Source organism: Rhineura floridana, chromosome 3 (assembly GCF_030035675.1).
Source record: "Rhineura floridana isolate rRhiFlo1 chromosome 3, rRhiFlo1.hap2, whole genome shotgun sequence".
Lineage (NCBI taxonomy): Eukaryota > Metazoa > Chordata > Lepidosauria > Squamata > Rhineuridae > Rhineura > Rhineura floridana.
The window spans coordinates 31,912,743-31,937,151 of record NC_084482.1 but is presented as its reverse complement, the minus strand read 5'-3'; the positions used below and the strand labels follow the sequence as shown (position 1 = coordinate 31,937,151).

At 46.9% G+C, this 24,409-nt stretch overlaps 1 protein-coding gene across 5 annotated transcripts in view; it reads right to left on the bottom strand.

Moving 5' to 3' along the window:
- Positions 1-24,409, bottom strand: part of ASIC1 (acid sensing ion channel subunit 1) — a 219,432-nt gene that overhangs the window by 48,884 nt on the left and 146,139 nt on the right. Inside the window, exon 1 of one of the 5 annotated variants that reach the window (XM_061615232.1) lies at positions 5,122-5,787. The exons of the other annotated variants lie outside the window; for them this stretch is intronic. Within the exon in view, the coding sequence (XP_061471216.1) occupies positions 5,122-5,787 (666 nt within the window). Of the gene's footprint in view, positions 1-5,121; positions 5,788-24,409 lie in introns of those variants that run through there. 5 annotated transcript variants of the gene reach the window in all.

Below are 24,409 nucleotides of genomic sequence, written 5' to 3'. Positions count from 1 at the left end.
CTGGGTAGATGATGTGACGCTGCGCACACCACCCCCAATGTCCCCACCTACCCCCCCCCAATCCTTCACATATTGAACAATAAGTTCTGAAGGGGGATTGTAAGATGTTTGGCTGAATGTGCCAATAATTCTTCTCTCTGTGCAGTTGGGGTTTCCAGACACAGGAAGTGCATGGCCCTAAAGGGGGTTCATAGTTCACCCTCTTTCAAACGATCAACCCCCATCCCTTGCCCAAGATCCTCAGACAACTGACAGTCTCACTTTATGGCAACAAGATACAGTACAGAGAGCAGCGGTGGTGGCAAGATTGTTTTAAACTGAGAGAAAAATTTAGCCTTGAACCCTGTCTGGTTTCCTAGTGAGGCTCTCAGAGTCACCTTTGCTGTCCCTGCCCAGGGAAAGAGGACTCTTGTGATATCGATCAACCAGCTCAAGTGTCTGCTTTTGCCTCTGCAAGTGTGAGCATGTGACTCTTTCTTAAAGGGACCATGAGGTCCAGAAATGACCTGACCTATCAGATGGAGGCTTGGTTAGGACGCTGGAAGAACAGTAAGTAAGAAAGATACAGGGTCTTTGCAGCCAGAGGAAGGAGATTAAATGTACCTCTTTTGATTTTCAGATATTGGCAATGTGGCCTGAACTCCTGGACCAGCAGCTGCTGATTAGTTCGCCCGCATATGTGATGAAATAAGCAGCATTGCTTAACTAAAACTCAAGCCGATTTATTCAGAATTTCTAGCAAGAGCTTAAAGTGTTTCCACTCCCCAGACATCTAGACTGGGGCGGCCGCTTACGTATCACTTAACAAAAAAAGAGAGAGGGGAGAAAAGGAGGCAGAGGTGCATAAAAATGGCAGACTCATTTATATATATAGATGCAAATTTAGAAATAATTACTGCAATATGAAGAGAAATATAATCCATTTCCCCATAGTGGGAAAGACTATATGGCCTGTGTGCCTACTCTGTCTGCTTTCAGGGTGATGACCATTGGTGGGCAACTTTAATGTCATCCTTGGTCTCATTTCTTACCGTTTTTTATCTTTGGACTGGACAATCCTTCGAACAGAGCAACGTAGGGCACAAGTGTACCCTAGAATACACAAACACACCCAGACTGTTGCTCACCCCATCATGGATGATTTCCTCATTCCCTATAACGTGGTCCCCTTTGCCTTTCCATGGCCTTCCCCCACTGTCCTGGGAGACATGTATGTTCTGTAGGTCTTCAGTACACGGCAGAGGGCGCTTCCAGACGGTCACTGTTTTTGGGAGGGATTCAGTCACATACCAGCAAATTCAGGTTGGGCAATTACAGGTGACTGGTTGCTCTTGCACAACAAACCCGCTTCCCCCAAAGATGTGATTTTTTTGTAGTAAGGAGGAAAGTGACGGGGAAATGCAGTGGAAAGTGTTGGAAGCAATGCCTGCTGCTCGCTCGCTCTTTCCTTACTCTCTGTGGATGCTTGCTGTTTCAAACGGGTTTTATGGCAATCTTTGTTCCTGCAGTGCATGGGGAGCTTTAATGACAGTAAGCAGCTTGGAATGGCCAACACAGAAGGCCGGAACTGTGCGAAAGGAGGCAGGAGCAAAAACGTGCATTCCCAGAAGAGCAAGGATTAAGCCAACCCGTTTCTTTGCTTTGCTAAAACGGATGGTAGTGAAGAACAGGTTTTTTTCTTTTGCAACCCAGCTACCACATATAAATACCAAGGTGTAGTGTTGTCGGCAAGTGTTTTCCACGGACTAGCAGAAAACCCTAGAGACCTGCCAGAGCATGGGAACAGATTTGAAAACTCAGCTCTGGAACATGTGAGGCTATAGTGAAGGGAAGAGTACCCCTGTGCATGCAGTGAGTGCATTTCTTGCACTACTGACTAGCTACAGCTAATGTCCTCAATGGGAGCCTGAGATTTGAGATCAGAGAGGTATTGGTTTCCGGAGTGGTCTGAAATGTTTGTACCATTCTTTGAACATACACACACACACATACACACAGAGAGACTTTATGACTTGTCATTCTGGAGCATTGGATTACGAAGGCACTGTACTAACCCTCATTAATAAACCAGTATCCTAAGATCAAACACGTCTGAATATGCAACAAAATAGAATATGGTTGACTTTTTCTGTCCATGCGATTGGCAAGGCCTGATCAGCTTCTTGGACCCAGCAGCTCAGGGCCAACGTAGACATGGTATTAACTGTGTGAATTTGGTTATGTAATTTTTGTTGTTATGTAAATTGCAGCCACCGGGAAGCCTGAGCAGCCTCAGGACCATGGGGTAGGGGACTGGGAGTTTGGAGAAGTGGCTTTTGCTCCAGTTGGCACCAATGGAAACCAGAGGTGGTTCTGAAGAGGTAAATTTGAACCTTGGCAGGGAGAGAAAGAGTTAAACTCCCCCTTCTCAGGGGCCCACGTGCTGCTCAGGCTTCTCCAGGGGTTCAATTTACATAACAAGAACATGCATGTTAATTACATTTATACAACTATTGTCTCTAGATTGGTCCTCAGCACTGCACAGACAACAGAGGAAAGATGGCGCCTCCCTTCCTTGCTTAGGTCAGCCATTTTTCATATGCACTCAATGAGCATGGAAGGGGAGGTTGAGGTGCCTGGATGTTTTCATTTTGTAGAGCTCCTATGCATTAAAAGCTGTGTGGAGTGCAGAAATACTGTTGGTTTTCCTCCATTGATGAATCATGCTGCTACCTTTTTTTTTTTTTTACTGACTTTGCTCCTGTGTTTTTAACAGCAAACTCCCAGCAGCAAATCTCAGTAGAAATAACTTGGCCTGTCATCCAATTAAAGTATTTATTGTTATAGTCTATTAACTCTCCTGCTTTTTAACTGATTACCATACATATTACATTTTCTCTGGCACTGGTGGTGGTACGAGGCTGCTGTCCAATAACGATTGTTGGTTTCTCTTTACAACACAATGCAAATAATTTATTATAAGGAAACTCCTCTCCAACACAGTATACCTAAATGGCAATCAGAAGATGCACATAGGCGTTTTACACCAAGGCATTTGAAGGGTTGAGTCACATATGACAGCTGATGGTACCAAGTAGTTTCCTTTTTAATGTGTTTGTGGGCAATAAATGAATGCAGCAATTGTACATATGCATCGGCTGATGCTTTCAGTGTTGGATCAAGGCTGTTTGCAGAGCAATGACCCTTGCTAGGTAGAAGGTTAAGAGTCCCTGTCAGTTACACTTGCTGCATCAAGAATGCATGCCTTTCTAAGGGGAATGGCCAGATATAAATGAGTGGATTGGGCTGGTGTTAGGTCGGAGGAAGGATGTGTGTGTGTACAGACCTAGGGAGAGGGCCAGGAAGGAGAGCTTTTGATGCAGACTTCTGATATTAAAATCTCTTAACTAGACTAGCCTTACCTTTAGGCAGGGGGAATCCACCCACTTTATTCAGCAGATTTTGAGGTAGCATTAAAGGGAGCCATCAATTATTTACTGAATATTACAATATTTTTATGACCATATGAGTGGGGGACCATTTGGATTTGTTTGTTTATTTTGCCTCTGACACAAATAATATCTTGGGCAATCACTGAAGACTGGCCTTAGCTCCTAGTATAAAACAAAAATTGGGAGTTAGGATGCAGTCCTACATATGGCCCTGGGAGAGCAAGTCCAACTGAACTCCATAGGTCTTACTTCTGAGCAGTCAGGCATGGAGTTGCGGCCAGTTATTTAAATGCTAGCAATTCCTGTCCCTGACAGAGGTGCTTAGGCTATAGCATGTCATCCCAACCTCCTCTCTTTGCAAGGAGCATAGAAAGGTAAATAAACAACAACTTGCAGGTTAGGAAACTTTTAGCAGAAGATGGGACATAACTTTGGATGGGTGTTTAGCTGTCCTCAACCACTAAGAATACTCTCCAGTTTGGCTTCTACTACAGCTGGTATAGCACAGTGGGGAGGAGAGCCTGGCTGGGAGTCCAGAGTCTGTGAGTTCAAATCCCTGCTTGTGTCTCCTGGGTGTCAAGGGCCAGCTAAAGATCACCCCCACAGGGAGTGGCTCAGGGGTTACATGCCCTGCCACCTGTGCAGCCGTGGGCAAGCTGCATAGTCCCAAGGAGCCCAGTTGCCCCCCAGCTGGCAGTTGCAGACAAGGAAGGGGCTGGCTTGTGCAGCTGTGGCAAGCTGAGCAGGCCCTAGCCAGCTGGAGAGGACTAGCCTCAGAGGGAGGCAATGAAAACCCCCCTCTGAATACCCGTTACCATGAAAACCCTATTCATAGAGTCGCCATAAGTCGGGATCGACCTGAAGGCAGTCCATTTCCATTTCAACGCTGTACCTACCAATGGTGGCTGGTGCCCATTGGGACTGGCAGGGCAGAAGGCAAGGAGGCCAACAGTAGGTGGAGCCAGAGCCAATGACAGGCAGACCTCCACCTGACGGGTTGTAAGCAAGTAAGGAAGCAGGAAGGTGGGCACTGGCTGAGGGTAGACTGAGGTTGGTGGGGCAGTTCCCCCATTTGCCCTAATGGCCTAGCCTCCATTGGTACCTACAAATGCGCCACCTAACTTGACTCTCCATCTCTGCTAATATTAGGGCAAGCACATTTCTCTTTATTCCAGATCCCTCCCTCACAAGGGACCTGTGTGTTCCAAACAGTGCTAGAGACAGGTCTAATTCTCCAAATATTTTCAGAAATAAAAAATGGGGGAACAGCTATTGTTATTTCTTTATCCCAGTAGCCCTTCTGTAGCACATAGAACAAGCCTCATCCAATGAAGGTTGTAATCTTAAGCATAGTTTTTAAGGAGTAAGTGTCAGTGAGTTCAATGGGACTTCCTCCAGACTAAACATGGTTAGAATTGCACTGTTAAGTCTGTGCTCCATCTTAAGGCTGTCACATCCTGCAGACCCTTGGGGCTTTTCCACCCCTAATATTCTTTTACTTAATATCCAGCCTGTAGAACAGAACTGAGAAGCTCTAAGCTTGCTAACTACTTTCTAACACTTTTCTTGGTCCTAATAAAGGCATTCCTAATTTGACAGTAATTAAGCTTACACCTTGAACTTAAGCTGCCCCCTTAAATAAAGGCCTCCATCCAACCCAGACACTAGAACTGATGCAAGAGCCACTCACCACAGTGAAGTCATCAGGCTTGCACGCCTTACCATGGTATTTACAGGTCAGCATCATGTCCTCAAGCTGGTGGCTGTTGCGGTCGTAAAAGTTGTACAGATTGAGAGGCTCCTCAGGGATCTCAAGGCTGGGTGGGGCCAGTGGGAAACCTGCTTCTAAATAGGCACCAGCATCGTAGCCCACAAGTGGGGAAATATAGGACAGGTCATCATAGGTGAGCTGAGATACCCGGAAGCGATTGATGTTGCAGAGCGTAATGGCAGGAAAAACCATCTGAGGGCTCTCCAGTTCATCTAGTTGTGTGATGTGATGATATTCCAGATAGTAGGAGATTCGCCCAGCTACCTGGGACAGGAAAATGGAGAGTGAGATCAGGAACGCACCTGCCCAGAGGGCCTGGCGCATGCCAAAACCACCCTCTATGAAAAAGTGGTTAACCCCATGCAAGGTACAGCTGTTGGCAAAGTTCACCAGATTTGGACTGGTTCCTTCTTCTTCTTCCCCCTCCTCCTCTGGTTCTTCTCCATCTTCATGCTCCTCCCCGGTGACTTCTGGCTCTTGCTGTGCACAGAGGGATTTTTCGCCATTACTCTCCGTCACACACTTGATTGTGTGTTTCTCTTTGCTTGATGAGAAGGAGATGGTGCAGAATATCTGGATGGGCATTCTCCAGGCCCCCCTCCGAGAAGCCCCCTCCTCAGCCGGCTGTTGTATTTGAGGGGCTCCTGAAGGACTTCTTCTAGTGCTGTTGGTGAGAGGTGGATGGTCAAAGAGAGAAAAAGGAGACAAACGGAGATGATGGACCGAAAGGAGGCTAATGAGAAATGGAGGCTGGTGTCAGGAGGGTAGAAAAGGTGTGTGCTGGGGGAGGGGAAAGAAAGGAATGCTGGGAAGAGGAGGAGACACCAAAAAGAAGGAGAAATGGGGCAGAAATTGAGAGGGCTCCAACAAAGAAAATAAGATGGATCTAGAAGAGAAAGAATTTGGAGAAAGGAGGGGGGAGAAAGAAAGAAAGAAAGAAAGAAAGAAAGAAAGAAAGAAAGAAAGAAAGAAAGAAAGAAAGAAAGAAAGAAAGAAAGAAAGAAAGAAAGAAAGAAAGAAAGAGTGTGGCAGAGAGAAATGACAGGATGAGCTGCCAGCTGGCCCCTCCTAGGCAGCTCCTGGGACTCCAAAGCTCCTCCAAATCCAGCATCCAGCATCGAGCAAAACGTGTCCCTGGCTCCAAAAGCTCCCGTTCTCTGACACTTTGCTCCAGAGTTGGGAATTGGTGGCTGCTGTGCCGGACTGAGCCGGCTGTTCCCTTGCCAGTGCTGGTTGATGCCTGGGATGTGTTAGAATACAGTACGGGCTACGGCAGCGCAGAAGTCAGACCCAGATGCCTAGGATAGGGCCTGCTTAATAATTCATCAGTTTCCTTGGTATCTGTGTTGGAGTTGGGAGGTGCTGAGAGGACAACTCTTTCCCCTCCCTCCCCCCTCTCCGGCACACACACAACCCAAAGCCAGGCCACTGCCAGATTATTTCCTGCACCCAGCATGTCACTGCCTGTTCTAGCCTCTCGCAGCTGTTCCTGAATGTCTCTGGAATAGGAGGACACGGGAGTCTCAGTCTTAAAACAAAACTGGCTTTTGAGTTTAAACCAGATATTAGTACATGGGGATCTCAAACACTGTATTTTTGGCTTTCAAGAGATTTTCGAAGTGACCCCTGCGATTCCAAATGGCTCATGGTCTTATATCTAGCCAACATAGGGTCATGCCACCCCGAATAATCTCATGCCCATCCATTAACCCAGAGAGGAGAGGGGGTTCCATGGATTCCTAAACTGTGCAGTAACCTTACCTAGGGTTTGTACTGGGGTGAGGACATGCAGCTTTCTAACCTCTCCTCAATCCCACATGTCTGGGCCATGTGTCCTAGACAGGAACAGGGCCACCAGCCTCACATGATGTCCCCCCTTTAATCAAGCCCAATATATTTTGAGATAACCTAAGGGTGGCTGCTTCCACACAAATTCATCAGGAAAGACCTCCCAGCGATCCTTGTAATCAGTGGCAGCTGGTCACCAAGAAGTGGCTAAGAGGGCTCACTGGAGGTGGGGCCATTTTTTTCTGGTTTTCTCCCCATCCACCTCCCTTGCAAAGAACTCTGGGTAGGGCTCTGCCTCGCCTTGCTCTGCTGACTAGTCTCCTGTGCTTGTGATAGGAAATGGCACTTGAAATGGTCCCTGTTGTGCTTCCTGTTTCCCTACCACCATTGCCAACACGAGTGAATACGTGGAAGTACCCACTGATTACTTCACTCACAGCTATTCCTGCCCAAATCCGCATGGATGACCATGCAGGGTGGGTCACCGTTCTCTGCAGGTACTGAAGCTCCAATGTTTTCCTAAGATTATTACCACCAACCAACAGCAAATGCCTAGTATGAAGCCCTGTCCAGTGGGCTGGGATCCCTGCTTCAGTGGCATCTTTGAGCTCTGGCAGTGGGGGGATGGGCGATGGTGTGGGTGGGTGGAGCACTTCCAAGATGGTGTATGTTCTCTAGAAAGTCTGAGTGCAACATGCATGACAAGTTTCTTCCTGGAGGAATCACTGCAACACAGTGAGAGAGAAGAGGGAAGATATATTGGGGAGAGGTCAGCCCGCTGATTGTGATTGTGGACTACACTGATTTAGCTCACATGGCAGCCTTTGCTAGTGCAGAGCTCACCAGTATACTGGAACATAATAGGGGTGTTCAAATGACACACACACATACCTAACATGGGAGAATGGAGTAGGATTGCACCTTCCGGCCATGCTCCCAGCAGCCACGCATTTGTCACTATTATGAAAAGACCCTATGCACATACTGATTTACATGAATGGGGCTCGCAACATGAACAGGAACCTCAACTGGCCATGGCTTCTGCTAGTGCAGAAAAGTCCCAATGCACCTACAGATGTATGTGTTTAGGGCCCATTTATCTACACTGCTACCAGACACGTGCGCTATGAGCATGGCTAGTGGACACATTGGTGTTGGGGTACGTGGCTGGTAAGTGCAATCCTGCTTCCCCTTATGTGTCCAGTGAACACATCGGATGTTCTATTGTGTACACACCCCTATTGTCCATCAGATCTCAGTCTCAAGCTCTCCAGATACTGGTTGCTATCTTGTCATTGTTCAACACTGGCGAACAGAATAAATGAATTCTGCTTTGAATCTCAGCTGGTGAAAACTACATTATGCCTCTTTTTCAATATTTCTGTTTTAGCATTGCCAGCTCCTTTCCTAAGGGAGACTCTGCATTTTAAACTTTTAATAGTGGCATGATATAATATTCAACTGGTGCAACTTTACCTTTCATGGAGCTACATTTACAGGAAAACCCTACTTCTGCTGAATTCCAAACTATTGTGCAGCTGATAAATTCAGAGGAGCATCTGTCAAGAAAAGAGCTGGCAACATGAATCTGCTTGATAGCAAGTAGAAAACTGTTCATGGGAATACCTAAGGCTTGGGTTACATCAACCTGATCAGAAAAAAGGCCTGGCCTGATCCTGTGCTTTTAGCAGTAGCTTGATCTGCAAGTGAAGCTTTTTGTGGCTTGGAAATAGTTATCACATTAATATATCCACAGATTAAACTGATTTTAGAGGCACAGGAGCAGGGACTGGTCAAAAATTGGCAGCCCTAAGCAGAGTCATCAGAGGACAAAAAAGGGCAGGTATCTGTGTAGCCTGTAGGATTGATAAAGATGGTGTGAACTGCTGAATTCCTAGCTCAATGTTTTAGGAGGAAAAGGGATGGTGTTTCAGATATGGCTGTTTGATTTATGGATGTTCTATGGATCACTGAGGTTTTCAAATATGGGATGTTCATAAAGTGCAATGGAGCAATTGTGGAATAAGGAACAATCCCTGACAATATCCCTTAAAACAGTGGTGGGGAACTTCAGGGCGCACAAGGCCGTTTTGGCCAAGCCACACCTACCTGCCCTACAACTGACACCATGTAGACCAAGATGTGGGAGGCAGTAGTGTAGTGGCAAATTGTTAGTCATAGCCATGGCCCCTCCCCTTTTTTTGCTGTGGGGTTGAGAATGAGATCCTTGTTAATGTGTTTTCTCACAATAAACATCCCTAGGAGCTGATAAGCATGGAAGGGGATAGTGTTAGCTACTGAGAAGACTCTTCTCAGTGGCTGACTCTCCTCCTTTCACTATGATTGGGTCCAATCAGCAGGAAAGGTCAAGGAAGCATGTTAGAAGAGTCTTCTCAGTGGCTAAGACACTCCTCCCCTTTCATGCTCAAAGGAGGCTGGACACATAGGGACCCTTCTGGGACCGTGCTCCCAAAAAAGTAAAGGGTCAAAGACCCCCCAAGACCCTGGACGACTATAATCCTGGTGGGTGGGCCAGAGGGGATTTGTGCACAGCATTTTGCAAGCACCAATAATTAGCCGATTGTCCTCACAGGGATCTGGGTGATGCCAGGTGACTGACAAGTGGGTTGCCCCACTAACTTGTCAAACTCAGTCGGTGAAAGATGGGGGAGGTAAGGATCTGGCCTGCCAGCCAAATCTGATTCCCTGCCCCTGCCTTGAAACAAAGGGCATCTGGCGACCCTGTTCATGAAAACAATTAATGTTATGGGGGTTGTTGGTTTTTTGTTGTGTTTTTATGGTACAATATACTGACTAGTGTTAACAGTGTTGTAAGTTGCCTGGAGAGCTTTGGATCACAAGCAACTAACAATAATAATAATGACGATGCAGATTTGGGTACTGGGGTAAGCAGGCAGAACGAAGGTGCCGGTTACAGTCACCTTTGCTCACGAGGCATCCTCTCTCTCCCCCCAGACTCTGCAGCCTTCCCGTCCTTCAATGTCTAGTGGTTTCCTTTCCCTGCACTTGGCGCCCATTAGCAGTGGCCGGAAAGCAATTTCTATCAGCTTGGTCATCCCGGCTACCCAACTTAAGTGGAGAACAGGCAAACTGGGCAGCACTTTTGGGCCAGGGGGAAGCAGTCAGGAAATTGATTTTTTTAGCCAGTGCCAGCTCAGCAAAAGCTGACCTCACTGCATCCTGTCAGATTAACTGTTTGTGAGCTGTCTTCCTGCCCAGCCCGCTGGGGGCTCTTGATCTCCATCTGCTGGATACACAGGCATAGGAAACATACATCTATATGAGGATGTTACATAGGAAGCTGCTGTATACAGTACCATATCAGTCCATGATCCGGCTCAGTATTGTCTACTCTGACTGGCAGTGACTCTCCAGGGTTTCTGACAGGAGACCTTCTCAGTTCTAACTGGAGATGCCGGGGATTTGACCCGGGACCTTCTGCATGCAAGGCATACACTCCACCGCAGAGGCATAGCCCTGTTCTGTTGCCTCTTTGGAAACAGACCTCCTGGGGCAAAGCTCAGTGGCAGAACCTGTGCTTTGCAGGGCTGCCTGGCAGATCCCCAGATCAATCCCTGCTATCTTCAGTTTAAAAAAAGGACTTCAAGCCCTGGGGAGATCTCAGTTTGAGATCCGAAACAGCCTGTCATTGTTGACAATACTGAGCCCAATATTGCTGTATACATATTAAACACCAGAGATGGGCCTGAGGGCCACATTCCATTCTGGACAACCTGTCCACTGGTGGGCAGGGCCAGAGGCAAAAGTAGCAAAAAAAGGTAATTTTACTCTTGTAGAGTAGAGTAGTTTCTACACACACTCACATACCCCTCTTTATCTTCCATACAGACAAACAGGAAGCATTATCAGAGTTCAAGGTCATGTTCCAGCCAGGCAAAAATACTTGTGGTATGAAGCAGGGCCAGTGAGAGGCCTGGCCAAGGGAGAGGGGGTGTGGCCTGAGAAGACTGCTGAGAGCCGGATAGAGATGGGAAACCTGTGACCCTCCAACTGTTGACTACAGCTCCCATCATTCCTGATCATTGGCCAATGCTGGCTGGGGCTGATGGGAGCTGAAGTCCAGCAACATCGGAGGGGCAAATGTTTCCCCATCCCTGGAATACGTGAACGAATGCCTTCTCATTTTGTGAGCGCATGTGTGGTAGTTTAGAGCACTGCCCTTACTGGGCTTGACCCATAACCCACCACTGGATTGTAGCCCTTGACCTATGATGTACCGCTCCACCATTTTCTTTGACCAGAAAGGGGCAATAGTTCTGGATATATCTAGCTAGAGTACAGTGTTCAAATATAAGATATCATATACGTATCAGAAAAACTATCTTCAAGCCATCCATGTATGCTCCAGGCCCAGACAGATAAGGATGGCCATAGGCAATGAGAAATGATCACTGTGATATAAGCCACATGCAGAACTGGAAGAGTTTGGGCCCTTCCATCACCAATGTCAATGACATGTTGGAGCTCTCTAAATCAAAGCACCTGGAAGCATATTACAGCACAGCACAAACACTTCCATAGAATCCACACTAAGTTGAAATTGAAGAGCTGGGTTTCAATTGCTTATTCCCCTCTCTGTTTGAATCGGTGCCTGCTTGTGTGCCTGCAATCAGGAAATACCATCAAAAAGCATTTGTGCACTCTTTTATACTTCTATTGTCTGCTGGCTTTAAGGAGCCACTGATGATCATTGGCTGGGGGGGGGGGACCAGGGATTTGAGATCTCTTGGATAAATACAATAGATCAAACGTCTTTCATGTCATGCGGTGGGATGTTTGCTCAGACCTTGAGACTTTGCAACAACAGCATTGCCTGATTGTTCCATGCCTGTTTGAAATGTATGCAATAGAAACTTCAGTGCTTCTCCAGCAAGGACCATAAGAACATAAGAAGAGTCTGCTGGATCAGGCCAGTGGCCCATCTAGTCCAGCATCCTGTTCTCACAGTGGCCAACCAGGTGCCTGGGGGAAGCCCGCAAGCAGGACCCGAGTGCAAGAACACTCTCCCCTCCTGAGGCTTCCGGCAACTGGTTTTCAGAAGCATGCTGCCTCTGACTAGGGTGGCACAGCACAGCCATCACGGCTAGTAGCCATTGATAGCCCTGTCCTCCATGAATTGGTCTAATCTTCTTTTAAAGCCATCCAAGCTGGTGGCCATTACTGCATCTTGTGGGAGCAAATTCCATAGTTTAACTATGCGCTGAGTAAAGAAGTACTTCCTTTTGTCTGTCCTGAATCTTCCAACATCCAGCTTCTTTGAATGTCCACGAGTTCTAGTATTATGAGAGAGGGAGAAGAACTTTTCTCTATCCACTTTCTCAATGCCATGCATAATTTTATACACTTCTATCATGTCTCCTCTGACCCGCCTTTTCTCTAAACTAAAAAGCCCCAATTGCTGCAACCTTTCCTCGTAAGGGAGTCACTCCATCCCCTTGATCATACTGGTTGCCCTCTTCTGAACCTTTTCCAACTCTATAATATCCTTTTTGAGATGAGTCGACCAGAACTGTACACAGTATTCCAAATGCGGCCGAACCATAGATTTATACAACGGCATTATGATATCGGCTGTTTTATTTTCAATAACTTTCCTAATTATCCCTAGCACGGAATTTGCCTTTTTCACAGCTGCCGCACACTGGATCAACATTTTCATCGTGCTGTCCACTACAACCCCGAGGTCTCTCTCCTGGTCAGTCACCGCCAGTTCAGACCCCATGAGCGTATATGTGAAATTAAGGTTTTTTGCTCCAATATGCATAATTTTATACTTGTTTATATTGAATTGCATTTGCCATTTTTCCACCCATTCACTCAGTTTGGAGAGGTCTTTTTGGAGCTCTTCGCAATCCCTTTTGTTTTAACAACCCTGAACAATTTAGTGTCGTCAGCAAACTTGGCCACTTGTCCCGTCCAGAGCCGAAAGAATGAGGCTGGAGTGTGTGTGCAAGTAAATCTCATTTTATTAGAGTAATGGATACATCAAAGGCATTGCGCTTCATAGGAAACCCTACGCTAACTCACTAGAGTCCCTAACTATACTCTAGACATGCTCTGCAGCGTGTGAAGGAAGTTGACTCAACGACCCCCCACTGGGAGCGGCAGGCTTATGTAGGAAATGTTTTCGAACGTAATCTCTGACTCCTTCGTAATTCCTGTTTTTGCCCTCTCCATTTCTCGCGGCGACGGGAACGAGGAGACAGGGGACGCGCATCCAATGGCTCATCTGAAGACACCTGCTCCCGAGCAACGGGCTTGAGGTCAGGGGGCGGTGCCACACTGGAATCCTCCTGGGAACTGCTTGGCAAGGGAGGAGCTGGCACTGTCTCTGAAGCTTCCCCCCACAAGTCCTCTTCATCAACTGGGGGGCGGTGCGCTCGGCTCCTCGGAAAGGGCGTTACTCGTGGGAACTGGCTGGAGAGCAGGCTGCCCCCTCCCGCACGATCCTGCTCAGACACAACAATCCCCAACTCTGCTTCTTCTGGCTGAGGAGGCGCCTGAAACTCATGCCTCCCCCCTTCCTGTCCCTTCTGAGTTGGCTGCAGCACAACACCACTTCACTGCTCACTCCTAATTCTAGGTCATTAATGAACAAGTTGAAAAGTACAGGTCCCAATACCGATCCTTAAGGGACTCCACTTTCTACAGCCCTCCATTGGGAGAACTGTCCGTTTATTCCTACTCTCTGCTTTCTGCTTCTCAACCAATTCCTTATCCACAAGAGGACCTCTCCTCTTATTCCATGACTGCTAAGCTTCCTCAGAAGTCTTTGGTGAGGTACCTTGTCAAAAGCTTTTTGAAAGTCTAAGTACACTATGTCCACTGGATCACCTCTATCTATATGCTTGTTGACACTCTCAAAGAATTCTAATAGGTTACTGAGACAGGACTTTCCCTTGTAGAAGCCATGCTGGCTCTGCTTCAGCAAGGCTTGTTCTTCTATGTGCTTAGTTAATCTAGCTTTAATCATACTTTCTACCAGTTTTCCAGGGACAGAAGTTAAGCTAACTGGCCTGTAATTTCCAGGATCCCCTCTGGATCCCTTTTTGAATATTGGCGTTACATTTGCCACTTTCCAATCCTCAGGCACGGAGGAGGACCCGAGGGACAAGTTACATATTTTAGTTAGCAGATCAGCAATTTCACATCTGAGTTCTTTGAGAACTCTCGGGTGGATGCCATCCGGGCCTGGTGATTTGTCAGTTTTTATATTGTCCATTAAGCCTAGAACTTCCTCTCTCGTTACCACTATTTGTCTCAGTTCCTCAGAATCCCTTCCTGCAAATGTTAGTTCAGGTTCAGGGATCTGCCCTATATCTTCCACTGTGAAGACAGATGCAAAGAATTCATATAGCTTCTCTGCAATCTCCTTATCGTTCCTTAGTACACCTTTGACTCCCTTATCATCCAAGGGTCCAATCGCCTCCCTAGATGGTCTCCTGCTTTGAATGTATTTATAGAATTTTTTGTTGTTGGTTTTTATGTTCTTAGCAATGTGCTCCTCAAATTCTTTGTTAGCATCCCTTATTGTCTTCTTGCATTTCTTTTGCCAGAGTTTGTGTTCCTTTTTATTTTCTTCATTCGGACAAGACTTCCATTTTCTGAAGGAAGACTTTTTGCCTCTAAGAGCTTCCTTGACTTTGCTCGTTAACCATGCTGGCATCTTCTTGGCCCTGGCGGTACCTTTTCTGATCTGCGGTATGCACTCCAGTTGAGCTTCTAATATAGTGTTTTTAAACAACTTCCAAGCATTTTCGAGTGATGTGACCCTCTGGACTTTGTTTTTCAGCTCTCTTTTTACCAATCCCCTCATTTTTGTTAAGTTTCCTCTTTTGAAGTCAAATGTGACCGTGTTGGATTTTCTTGGCAATTGGCCATTTACATGTATGTTTAATTTAATAGCACTGTGGTCACTGCTCCCAATCGGTTCAACAACACTTACATCTTGCACCAGGTCCCGGTCCCCACTGAGGATTAAGTCCAGGGTTGCTGTCCCTCTGGTCGGTTCCATGACCAACTGGTCTAGGGAACAGTCATTTAGAATATCTAGAAACTTTGCTTCTTTGTCATGACTGGAACACATATGCAGCCAGTCTATGTCCGGGTAGTTGAAGTCACCCATTACTACCACATTTCCTAGTTTGGATGCTTCCTCAATTTCATATCTCATCTCAAGGTCTCCCTGAGGATTTTGATCAGGGGGACGATAGATCGTTCCCGTATTAAGTCCCTCCTGGGGCATGGTATCACCACCCACAACGATTCTGTGGTGGAGTCCGCCTCTTTTGGGGTTTCGAGCTTGCTGGATTCAATGCCTTCTTTAACGTATAGAGCGACTCCACCACCAATATGTCCTGCCCTGTCCTTCCGATATAGTTTATATCCAGGGATAACCATATCCCACTGGTTTTCTCCATTCCACCAGGTCTCCGTTATGCTCACTATATCAATGCTCTCCTCTAAGACCAAGCACTCCAGTTCTCCCATCTTGGTTCGCAGGCTCCTAGCATTAGCGTACAGGCACTTGTAAGCAGTGTCTCTCTTCAGGTGTCTTTGGCACTTGTGGTTTGGCCTGTGGTAATTTTGCTCTTCTGAATTTATATCCTGTGCCCCTGCTCTCACAATGCCTACTTCTAGGCCTACCCCTTTTAAAATTTCATAATTTCTTTGGTTTTTATCCCAGGGGGGAGGTTTATTCCGAACTGAACCTTCCTCAGCTCCTGTCGGGTTTCCCCCCTCAGTCAGTTTAAAAGCTGCTCTGCTACCTTTTTAATTTTAAGTGCCAGCAGTCTGGTTCCATTCTGGTTCAAGTGGAGCCCGTCCCTTTTGTACAGGCCCAGCTTGTCCCAAAATGTTCCCCAGTACCTAACAAATCCAAACCCACCTGACACCATCGTCTCATTCACGCATTGAGACTGCAAAGCTGGGCCTGTCTGGCTGGTCCTGCGCATGGAACCGGTAGCATTTCAGAGAAAGCCACCTTGGAGGTCCTGGCTTTCAGCATCCTACCTAGCAACCTAAATTTTGCTTCCAGGACCTCACGGCTGCATTTCCCTGTGTCATTGGTGCCAATGTGCACCACGACCACTGACTCCTCCCCAGCACTGTCTACCAAACTATCTAAACGACGGGCGATATCCACAACCTTCGCACCAGGCAGGCAAAACACCTTGCGGTCTACATGCCCATCACACACCCCACTGTCTATGTTCCTAATGATCGAATCACCCACTACAAGGATCCCTCCACCCCCCGGACATATATCCTCGGCACGAGAGGATAGCTGCTCATCCCCCAAGGAATGGGTCCCTTCTAAGGGATCGTTTCCCTCTTCCTCAGCTGGATGCTCTCCTTCCCCGAGACCATTGTTCTCCATGATAGCAGGAGAGCTATCATCGTTGGAGTGGGACACAGCTATAACGTCCTTGAAGGCCTCCTCCACACACTTCTCTGCCTCTCTCCGCTTCAGGTCCGCTACCTTGGCCTCAAGGAAATGAAGTCATTCCCGGAGAGCCAGGAGACCACTCTTTTTTGAATGAATGAGTGAATCTGTGAACCCATTGTTATGGCTCCTGAAGGTTATAGAGGGCACTGGAAACAGAGTAGGACATCAGCTCTCATAAAAGAGATAGGTAGAATGCCAGTTATCTGCACCTTAGTTATCATTGCCAACTGACCAGAAAAAAGAGCCCATCCTGTTCTTCTGCCTTTAACAGCAGCATGATGTACACAAAACAGCAGATGTTTTTCTGACCTAAAAGAATTATTACTGCCTGTTAATGTCTACAGATCAAACTGCTGATAAAGGTGCAAGAGCTGGTAAAAAAGCTGACCATTCTAATCCCTGTCCTACAGAATGGAGAAACTCTCTCTCCAGACTTTTCAGCTGAGGGTATGGCACAAGGATTAAGCTGGCCTCTGCACCTTTGATGAGCACCAAAGATCCCACGTGTCAGCCTTCCCTAACCTGACGTCCTCCAGTTGTTTTGGGTTACAACTCCCATCAGCTTCAGCCAGCAAAGGAATGTGGTTGTGGTCCAAAACACCTGGAGTTTTTAATGAGAAGACTCAAACCTGGCCAAGATGCCCTCTGAACGAGCTATATTCAGACAAGACAGAGGTGATGTTGATGGGGAATCCCTAGTGCTCAAGAAAGGCTTATGTTTATTTTATTTAAAAATAAAAACAAACAATAAAGCCAACACTGTCAAAGCACCAATAAGAAATTTGAAACGTCACAGAACACCTACTTGTTCATTGAAGGAACAAGCACCTCTTACAACTAGGGTTGCCAGGTTCAGGGCTGAGACTGATCCTGTATCTTTAGGAGAAGAGAAAGTCAGCCAAGTGTAGGTGTTCTTGCAACCCTGTAATGGGAAAAACCACAAGGTGGAATTCTCCCTCCTCCCTGCACAACTTTTAAAGATACAAAAGACCTCTTGGAGGCTGGGCCTTGCAACCAAGAGCTCTTCTGTATCTTTAAAATTTGTGCAGGAGGAAGGGAGAATTCCACCTTGTGGTTTTTCCCATTACAGAGTTGCAAGAACACCTGCACTTGGCTGACCTTCTCTTCTCCTAAAGATACAGGATCAGTCTCAGGCCCTGAACCTGGCAACCCTACTTACAACCCATGTGAAAGATCAACAAGGTCGCTCTTGTAACAATCACTTGTTGCCTGTGATAGGTGGAGGACGTATTTGCACCTGGAAAAAAAGGTGCAGACCCTTGGGTCAACAGACACTAGAAGCAGCTGGGATCAGAAATTTACTAGGTATACTTGTCATGTAGGCCAGGGTGGGGAACCTCAGGGCCCCAAGCCTGAATTCAGCCCTCCTAGCCTCTCTCTCCAGCCTTTGAGGCACTCCCCAGGCACGGCCACTCACCCTCTCTATTCTACATCATCAAATGCTTTCACCTGGCTCAGATGTGTCCTTGTTACATTGTATCTCTTGCTTGCCCAGATGGAAGATGGAGGTATGGGTGAGAAGAAATCTCTGGCTTTTGCATGGCTGAAACGCAGCCTATTGCACAAGGGTAAGAGGCACATCGAATGCTCTGCCCACTTTTTGCTTCTGCCCTGCCCAATACTGGCCCACAACCCTTGAAAGGCTGCTCACTAAAGAGCAGGGCCCTCAGCCTGAAAGAGGTCCAAGACCCCTGGTGTAGGCACTACGCAATGCTGTTTCTGTCCTAGACAGCTGCCAGCTGCCTAGACTTACTGAGAAGAAAAGCTGACTCTGCCTAAGAGATTATCTTGGGATCTATCTTCTTTTATCGAACTTCAGCAATGTGAACATCGCCTGATATGAGGATAATGGAACAGAATTTAGTGCATGCCTCCCCACTCACCTCTTTTCCTACCTGCCTGTAACTAACAGCTTGAAGACAAGCTAAATTCTTTCTCTCTCTCCACTCCAGTATAAGAATCTCTCTCTTACTTTGCCCATCTTGTTCTTGGAGCAAGAAAAAAAAATGCAGCAGCTCCCAGGTTCCATAGAATGCTTTTGTTCCCATTCCAGCCACAGTCTCTGCTGCTTGCGGTACAATGGGCCCCGCTGATGCATTTAGGTGAGCACCTCCAGGGCACCTTAATGGTGCATTTGGTAGCAAGTATTGCATTAAGCCAAATATGCTTCAGGAGGTGGAGGAAACCAATGTCTGGAACAGGAATACCTTTAAGTAATTGAAGTTGGGGAAAGTCTTTAGAGACTGGGGAGGGCACTGCTGTAATGAGAACACTCCATCACAGGCGGGTGAGCGGCCTGACACACGGCTCTCAGCTCACGAAGCAGCAACAGAGAATTACTGCTTGCTTCCAGCATTCTATGTCTGGGATGAAGAGGCAGGTAGATGGGAGGGGAGAGGAAGACAGCCTTAGAGATGGATTTCACACCCTTGCTTGGCTAACCATTGCTCTGGTACTGCTCTTTGAGTTAGCATATACATGTATTTCTCCCCTAGTGCCTAAGCCAAGCCTATCTTCCTGTTGTTTAACCTGTTAATCATTAGCTTTTCCTCCTCAGTGTGCAGGACAAGCAGATACTCCTTTTAGATACAGACTTGCCAGCTGTTGAGGGAGACAAAATGTTGCTACCGGTGCATAACCTGGGGGCTGGAGCCTGCCAGGATTAAAAGGCAGGGGCCTATGGAGTTTGGTGGAATTTCAAAGGAAGGAACAGCAAAGGTGGTGCTCTCCAGATGTTATTGGACTACAGCGCCCATCATCCCTGACCACTGGACATGTTGGCTGAGGCTAATGGGAGCTGGAGGCCAATAATATCTGAAAGGTACCATGCTGGCTACTCCTTATCTAAGGTGCATGGCTACTGCTTGTGCTTACAAGTCCCCTGCCACTAAGCGAGGCCATCCTCACGCAATATTAAACCACCACAGGCAAACCTAACACAATATCTCTTGCAGCTGTGTCACATAAGCACAGAGTGATGGCTAAAAGTGCGTAACTCTTGGAGGCGAGCAAGAGAACACACACAAAGCCACAGGGGCCATAATACACATATATGCCACATGCTATTGCGGAATGAAGTATTTTGGAAGATGTTAAAAATGTCATCCCATTTTAGAGAGGGGAATACAAAGGCTGAGAAGCAAGTCGCCTTTGCTGTCTTTTGTGTTCCCCTTCCCTCCCTCCCTCTCTCCCACATACAAAAACAGATATTCACTTTCAACATGATCCTAAGCATGTTTACTCAGAAGTATGACCCACTGGTTTCATTAGGACTTTCTTGCATGCACAGATCCCTCCACACACAAGCATTCACAAGACACATGATCTGGCAGATGTTGCCATGTGGTCAACTCTCTGTTGCTAAATGGTGGGTGCCACAAAATATTCCTTCGTGGTGGCCCATTGTTAGCTCATTCCCAATCCCAGATGGGTGTTTCTCCAGGCAAGTGAGCACAGGCAGAAAGGTGCTCTGTGTGAGGTAGGTGGGTAGGTAGGTAGGTAAGTGGGTGGGGAGAAACTCTGTGATGGATTCTTGGGTTAGGTTTGGCATGAACAGCAGGCCTGGGAGCTGTGAAAAGCTCAAGCCAGCGAGGCAAGCCAGCCAACATGGTTCTTCCTTGCCACCCACTTCCCATTCTCCTCCTCCTCCACTCCCATTGCTTCTAAATGAGCATGGTAGCCAGTCCCTCCCAGTGACTCCCATAAGAAGTCCCGGGAGATGCTGGGTGATCATTTAGATGTTACATATGGGGCCAAACCCCCTTGCACACAGCCCCTTTGAGGCTTCCCAGACTACTCCTGCCCAATACATATCTGCAAATATATGTGTGCAAAAGACACACTTAAAAATTTAAAATAAATACTAGAGGATGGGAGAACATAAAGGATCTTTTTCTTGTGATGGTACCCACTGGTAAAGAGTACTGTCACCTCTTTTTTTGCTATTCATGGTAGCCATTTTGTGCTAGCATCCATGGCACTTTTATCAAGTTATGAGTACTGGCACCTCATTCCCCCTCGCACCCAAAGCACTATTATAGAGCATATTTCAAGTGCTCATAGCAGTGCATCTACTCTTGCAACAACCCTGCAAGATAGGCCAGTATTCGAATTCTTAATTGTAGTCTTCTTCTTCTTACAGATTTTTTCAAAAAACATTTTAACTGTATTTTTTATTGTCATTGCTGTTAGCTGCCTTGGGTGCTGTAGAAAGGTGGGACATACATTGAAACAATGTAGTATGTTTCCCCATGTTATAGATGGGGGGTAGGAAGGACTGAGAGTGAGAGCAGCTTGCATGGGACTACCAAGTGAGTTCATGAAAGAGGTTTGGGCTGGGGATTTGTGTTGGCTCACAATCCACACTCTTAGGCACAGCTCCATACCAGTCTAGTGCCCCTCCACTGTTGAGTGGCATACCCTCTTCGGAGTCAGGGGGAGGGCAGACTTCCAGGCTTTGATGTCTGACATCTTTGCTCCATATTTGCAAGACGTCCATACCTTCCAAAAATGGAACCTCCTGTCGTCCTGATCCACCCAATATCACGTCAGGATTCTTCTCAAGGCCTTTTCACCACTTGTAGGAATCTCACCCTATGTTCTCAATTCCATTCTTGCTCAAAATCCACCAGATTCTCTGGGAGATTCACACTTTCGTCATTTGCCCTGTTCCCTTAGGGTACTATGGCTGGGTCAGCCAGCATCAGGAACCCTTGTGATAGTTCCACCACCCTCAGAAGCTTGGAAGAGCGGCCTGGTAAGCTGTGGAACTCCCTTCCCACAGAAGTCCGTCTGCAGCAATGCCACCAGAAAAAAATGTGGGTGGGGGCACAGAAGGGACAAAGCATATTTCAAGGTGGGCAAAACAGTAGGTGGGGTGGATGAGCTCCTTGTTTGGGAGGCACTTACCCTTCCTTTGGTGCTGCCCCGGTGCACCTGGCAACTTCACTGTACAGTTTTTGGTGAATGCTGAAGACGCATCTCTTGACCCTGGCCTTGGACACCAGAGATGTATCTTTTTAGGACCCATCCTATTTTTTGTGATGTGATTTTAGGTTATTTTTAACGGTTTTTAATGATGCCTTTTCAAACTGTTGTGAGCTGCCCTGGGACCTTTGGGTGAAGGGCAGGTAATACATTTAAATAATAATGAATAATGAATAATAATTATTAAACATCATGGACTAAAGAGCACCCTGCATGTAAGACCATTAAGTCTAGAGTCTAAAGTGATCTAACTACACACCACTACTTTCTCCTTTTCTCTCCTTGCCATCCCTCCTCAGAACTGGCTCAAAGCAGTTACTCCAGGCTGTGATGGTGGCGGCAGCAGCAGCGTTGACACTGGAGCTGTCCCTCTCTTGTGGGAACTGTGCAAAGGTGACCCAGTGAAGTTTGGCCTGGTCTTGCTGCCAAAGGGATTTGGTAATTAGCATCTGTTTGTTTTAATGAGTAAGGTCAGGGCCATGAGAGGCTGGCAGCTCTTCTCTGTGACACCTTTTGTGGCTGACTGGTGCTGGACTCAGCAGGGCAAGGGCCAGAAAAAGCAAGCCAGAGCCATCTTTTAAGTGCTGGGTCTTGCTTTCCATCCCTCTCTCCCACTGTTGCTCCTACCCTCTCATCTCAATTTGGACTGCAAGCTCCTTGGGGCAGGGACTTATTCTTTGCTTATATTACGTAGTTCAGGTTCAGTTCCTCTGATGGGCCTTCTATAAATAATAAACAACATTTCCCTCTGTTGGCAAATCTTTTGATAAGCTGAGTGTGGGTGTGTGTAGGTGGTAAGGATGATACGATGACAACTGGGTAGTGCTACTGTTGAACCCGTCAATGAATGCAACATGCTCTTTAAACAGTAATGGGCAAGAGCTCCCCATTGTTTGCAACAGACTGACTTGGAGATGAGCAGAGCTTTTCCCTTTAAAAATATATGGTGAAATAACTCCGTTCATTTCCAAGCCAAGCCAAATTTGAACCATCCCACCCTTAAAGCCCCCAATCCCCTTATTTCCAGTCTCCAGTACCTCAATCTCCTTCTCCCCTTCCTTTTAAATGTCACTTACCAGCTAGGCTGGTATCACCAACAGCACCAGAGGGGATGCTGTGGCTGCAGTGAGAGGGTAGGAGGGAAGTCTCTGTCTCCCTCCCCCAATGCAAAGTGTACTGAACAATGGCACACCAAGACAAAAGGCCCCAGTAGCCCTTGGCAAATGCATCAACAAGGTCCTCAGGGTGGTGCAGGTGCCATCATTACTAGCTTAGCCAGTAAGCAGTGTCATGACCCCCAGACCCTCAAGGTACTGGGTTCATGCATCAGACTCAGACCCCCACCCTTAGGGAAATGAGACTGGAACCAAAAAGCTATTACTTCACCCTTGCCAAGGCTGTGTACGCTCACAACAACCCTGCAAGGTAGAAGGTAGGCTGCCACCACCCCTGTATACTGGTCCACTCAGAGCCAGGGGATCTCTGAGCCCAGAAGATATATAAAACCAAGGTCCTAAAAGGCAAGAGTCACAGTTACACTCCTTGCCAGGCACCTCTGGTTTAACACTTAAAATCCAAGCCTTTAACTTCTTAACCCTCTTTGGTAGTTAGTGACTGAGATTGGTCAAGGTACTGAATCCAGAACCACCCCTTCTCTCAATTGAACACACCAGGTTAAATAGAAGTAGCTTTATTAAGATATATAAGTGCACATAACATATAGCAGCAAGTAATCCTTTAAGACCATTCACCCAACAGGGGTTTAGGTTCTTACAAGAGAATTCATACACACAACAAGAAAATAACAAACTAACTCACCTAACTACTTACACACGAGGTAGTTGGTTGCGTGGCACCTCTCCTAAGAGAGTTGGATGTTCAACATAAAGCAATGGAACCAGACATAGGTTGCCTTCCCATAAGCAACCCCTGGAACCATAAGGCAGAAAGGTTTGGAACTCTGGTGCCAGTCAGCATAGGCAGAGAACAGAGAACAAAAGCTATGGGTCTCTAGCCCTATACTTAAGGGAAAAGGATTCTAACGGTCCAAAATTAATTGACCAATCAGGAATTGGCTGATGTAACTTTCTTCTCGATGTTTCTCACATTTTCGCGCCTTCAGGCCCCCCTCCCAACTGTGTTTTCCAACTGTACAGGCCAAGGATGACCTTGGGTACCAGGCACTTGCTAATCAGCAAAGATAAACAGGTGCAGCTTGTTAAGGCTTCTCTAACCATCTTCAGCTGGGAAGTGAAACTCAAATTTGCAAATTGGCAAAGGCTTGTCTTTTCTAACTGTAACCGTCTCCCAGAGTCCCTTACTGAAGCCAAAGTATTGTTATTAGATTTTTAATAACTCATGACCATTACAGGTTCATGACAAGCAGGGCTTAACCTGAAGGGGTAGGAGTGGGGTCAGTAGTCTTGGAACGGAGTAGCCTGTACTTCTTCTTGGGATTTGATTTTAGTCCATACTGGAGAAGTATTCGGGGGATCCTAATGCTCACCTTGTTTGAGGTGCGTTTATGAGCCCAAAAAACTCACACTGTACAATACAAACAAGTTTTGCAGGCATCCCTACCCTGTATGGGTCATCCCTTGAAAACTGAAAATGGCTGGGAAACATCAACTTTGGCTGTCCACTTCCTGAGTGAGGCAGGAAGACATAACCACTAATCAGCAGTGGCTGTCAGGGTGGTACAGTTAGGGCACTGTTGTGAGCCTGTCTTCTCAACGCTGTGTCGCTGCCATTTACCCAGAGGGAGAGTGGAAGGGGCAAGGAGCTCCGTGCTATGCAGGCACAGCAGCAGAGCCAATCTAATGCTCCTGCTGCTGTGCCTGCACCGTGCTGAGCTCCCCACGTCACTTGGTGGTGTTAGGAAGACAGGCATGCCATGCCACCTTGCTGACCACTCCTGCAAGC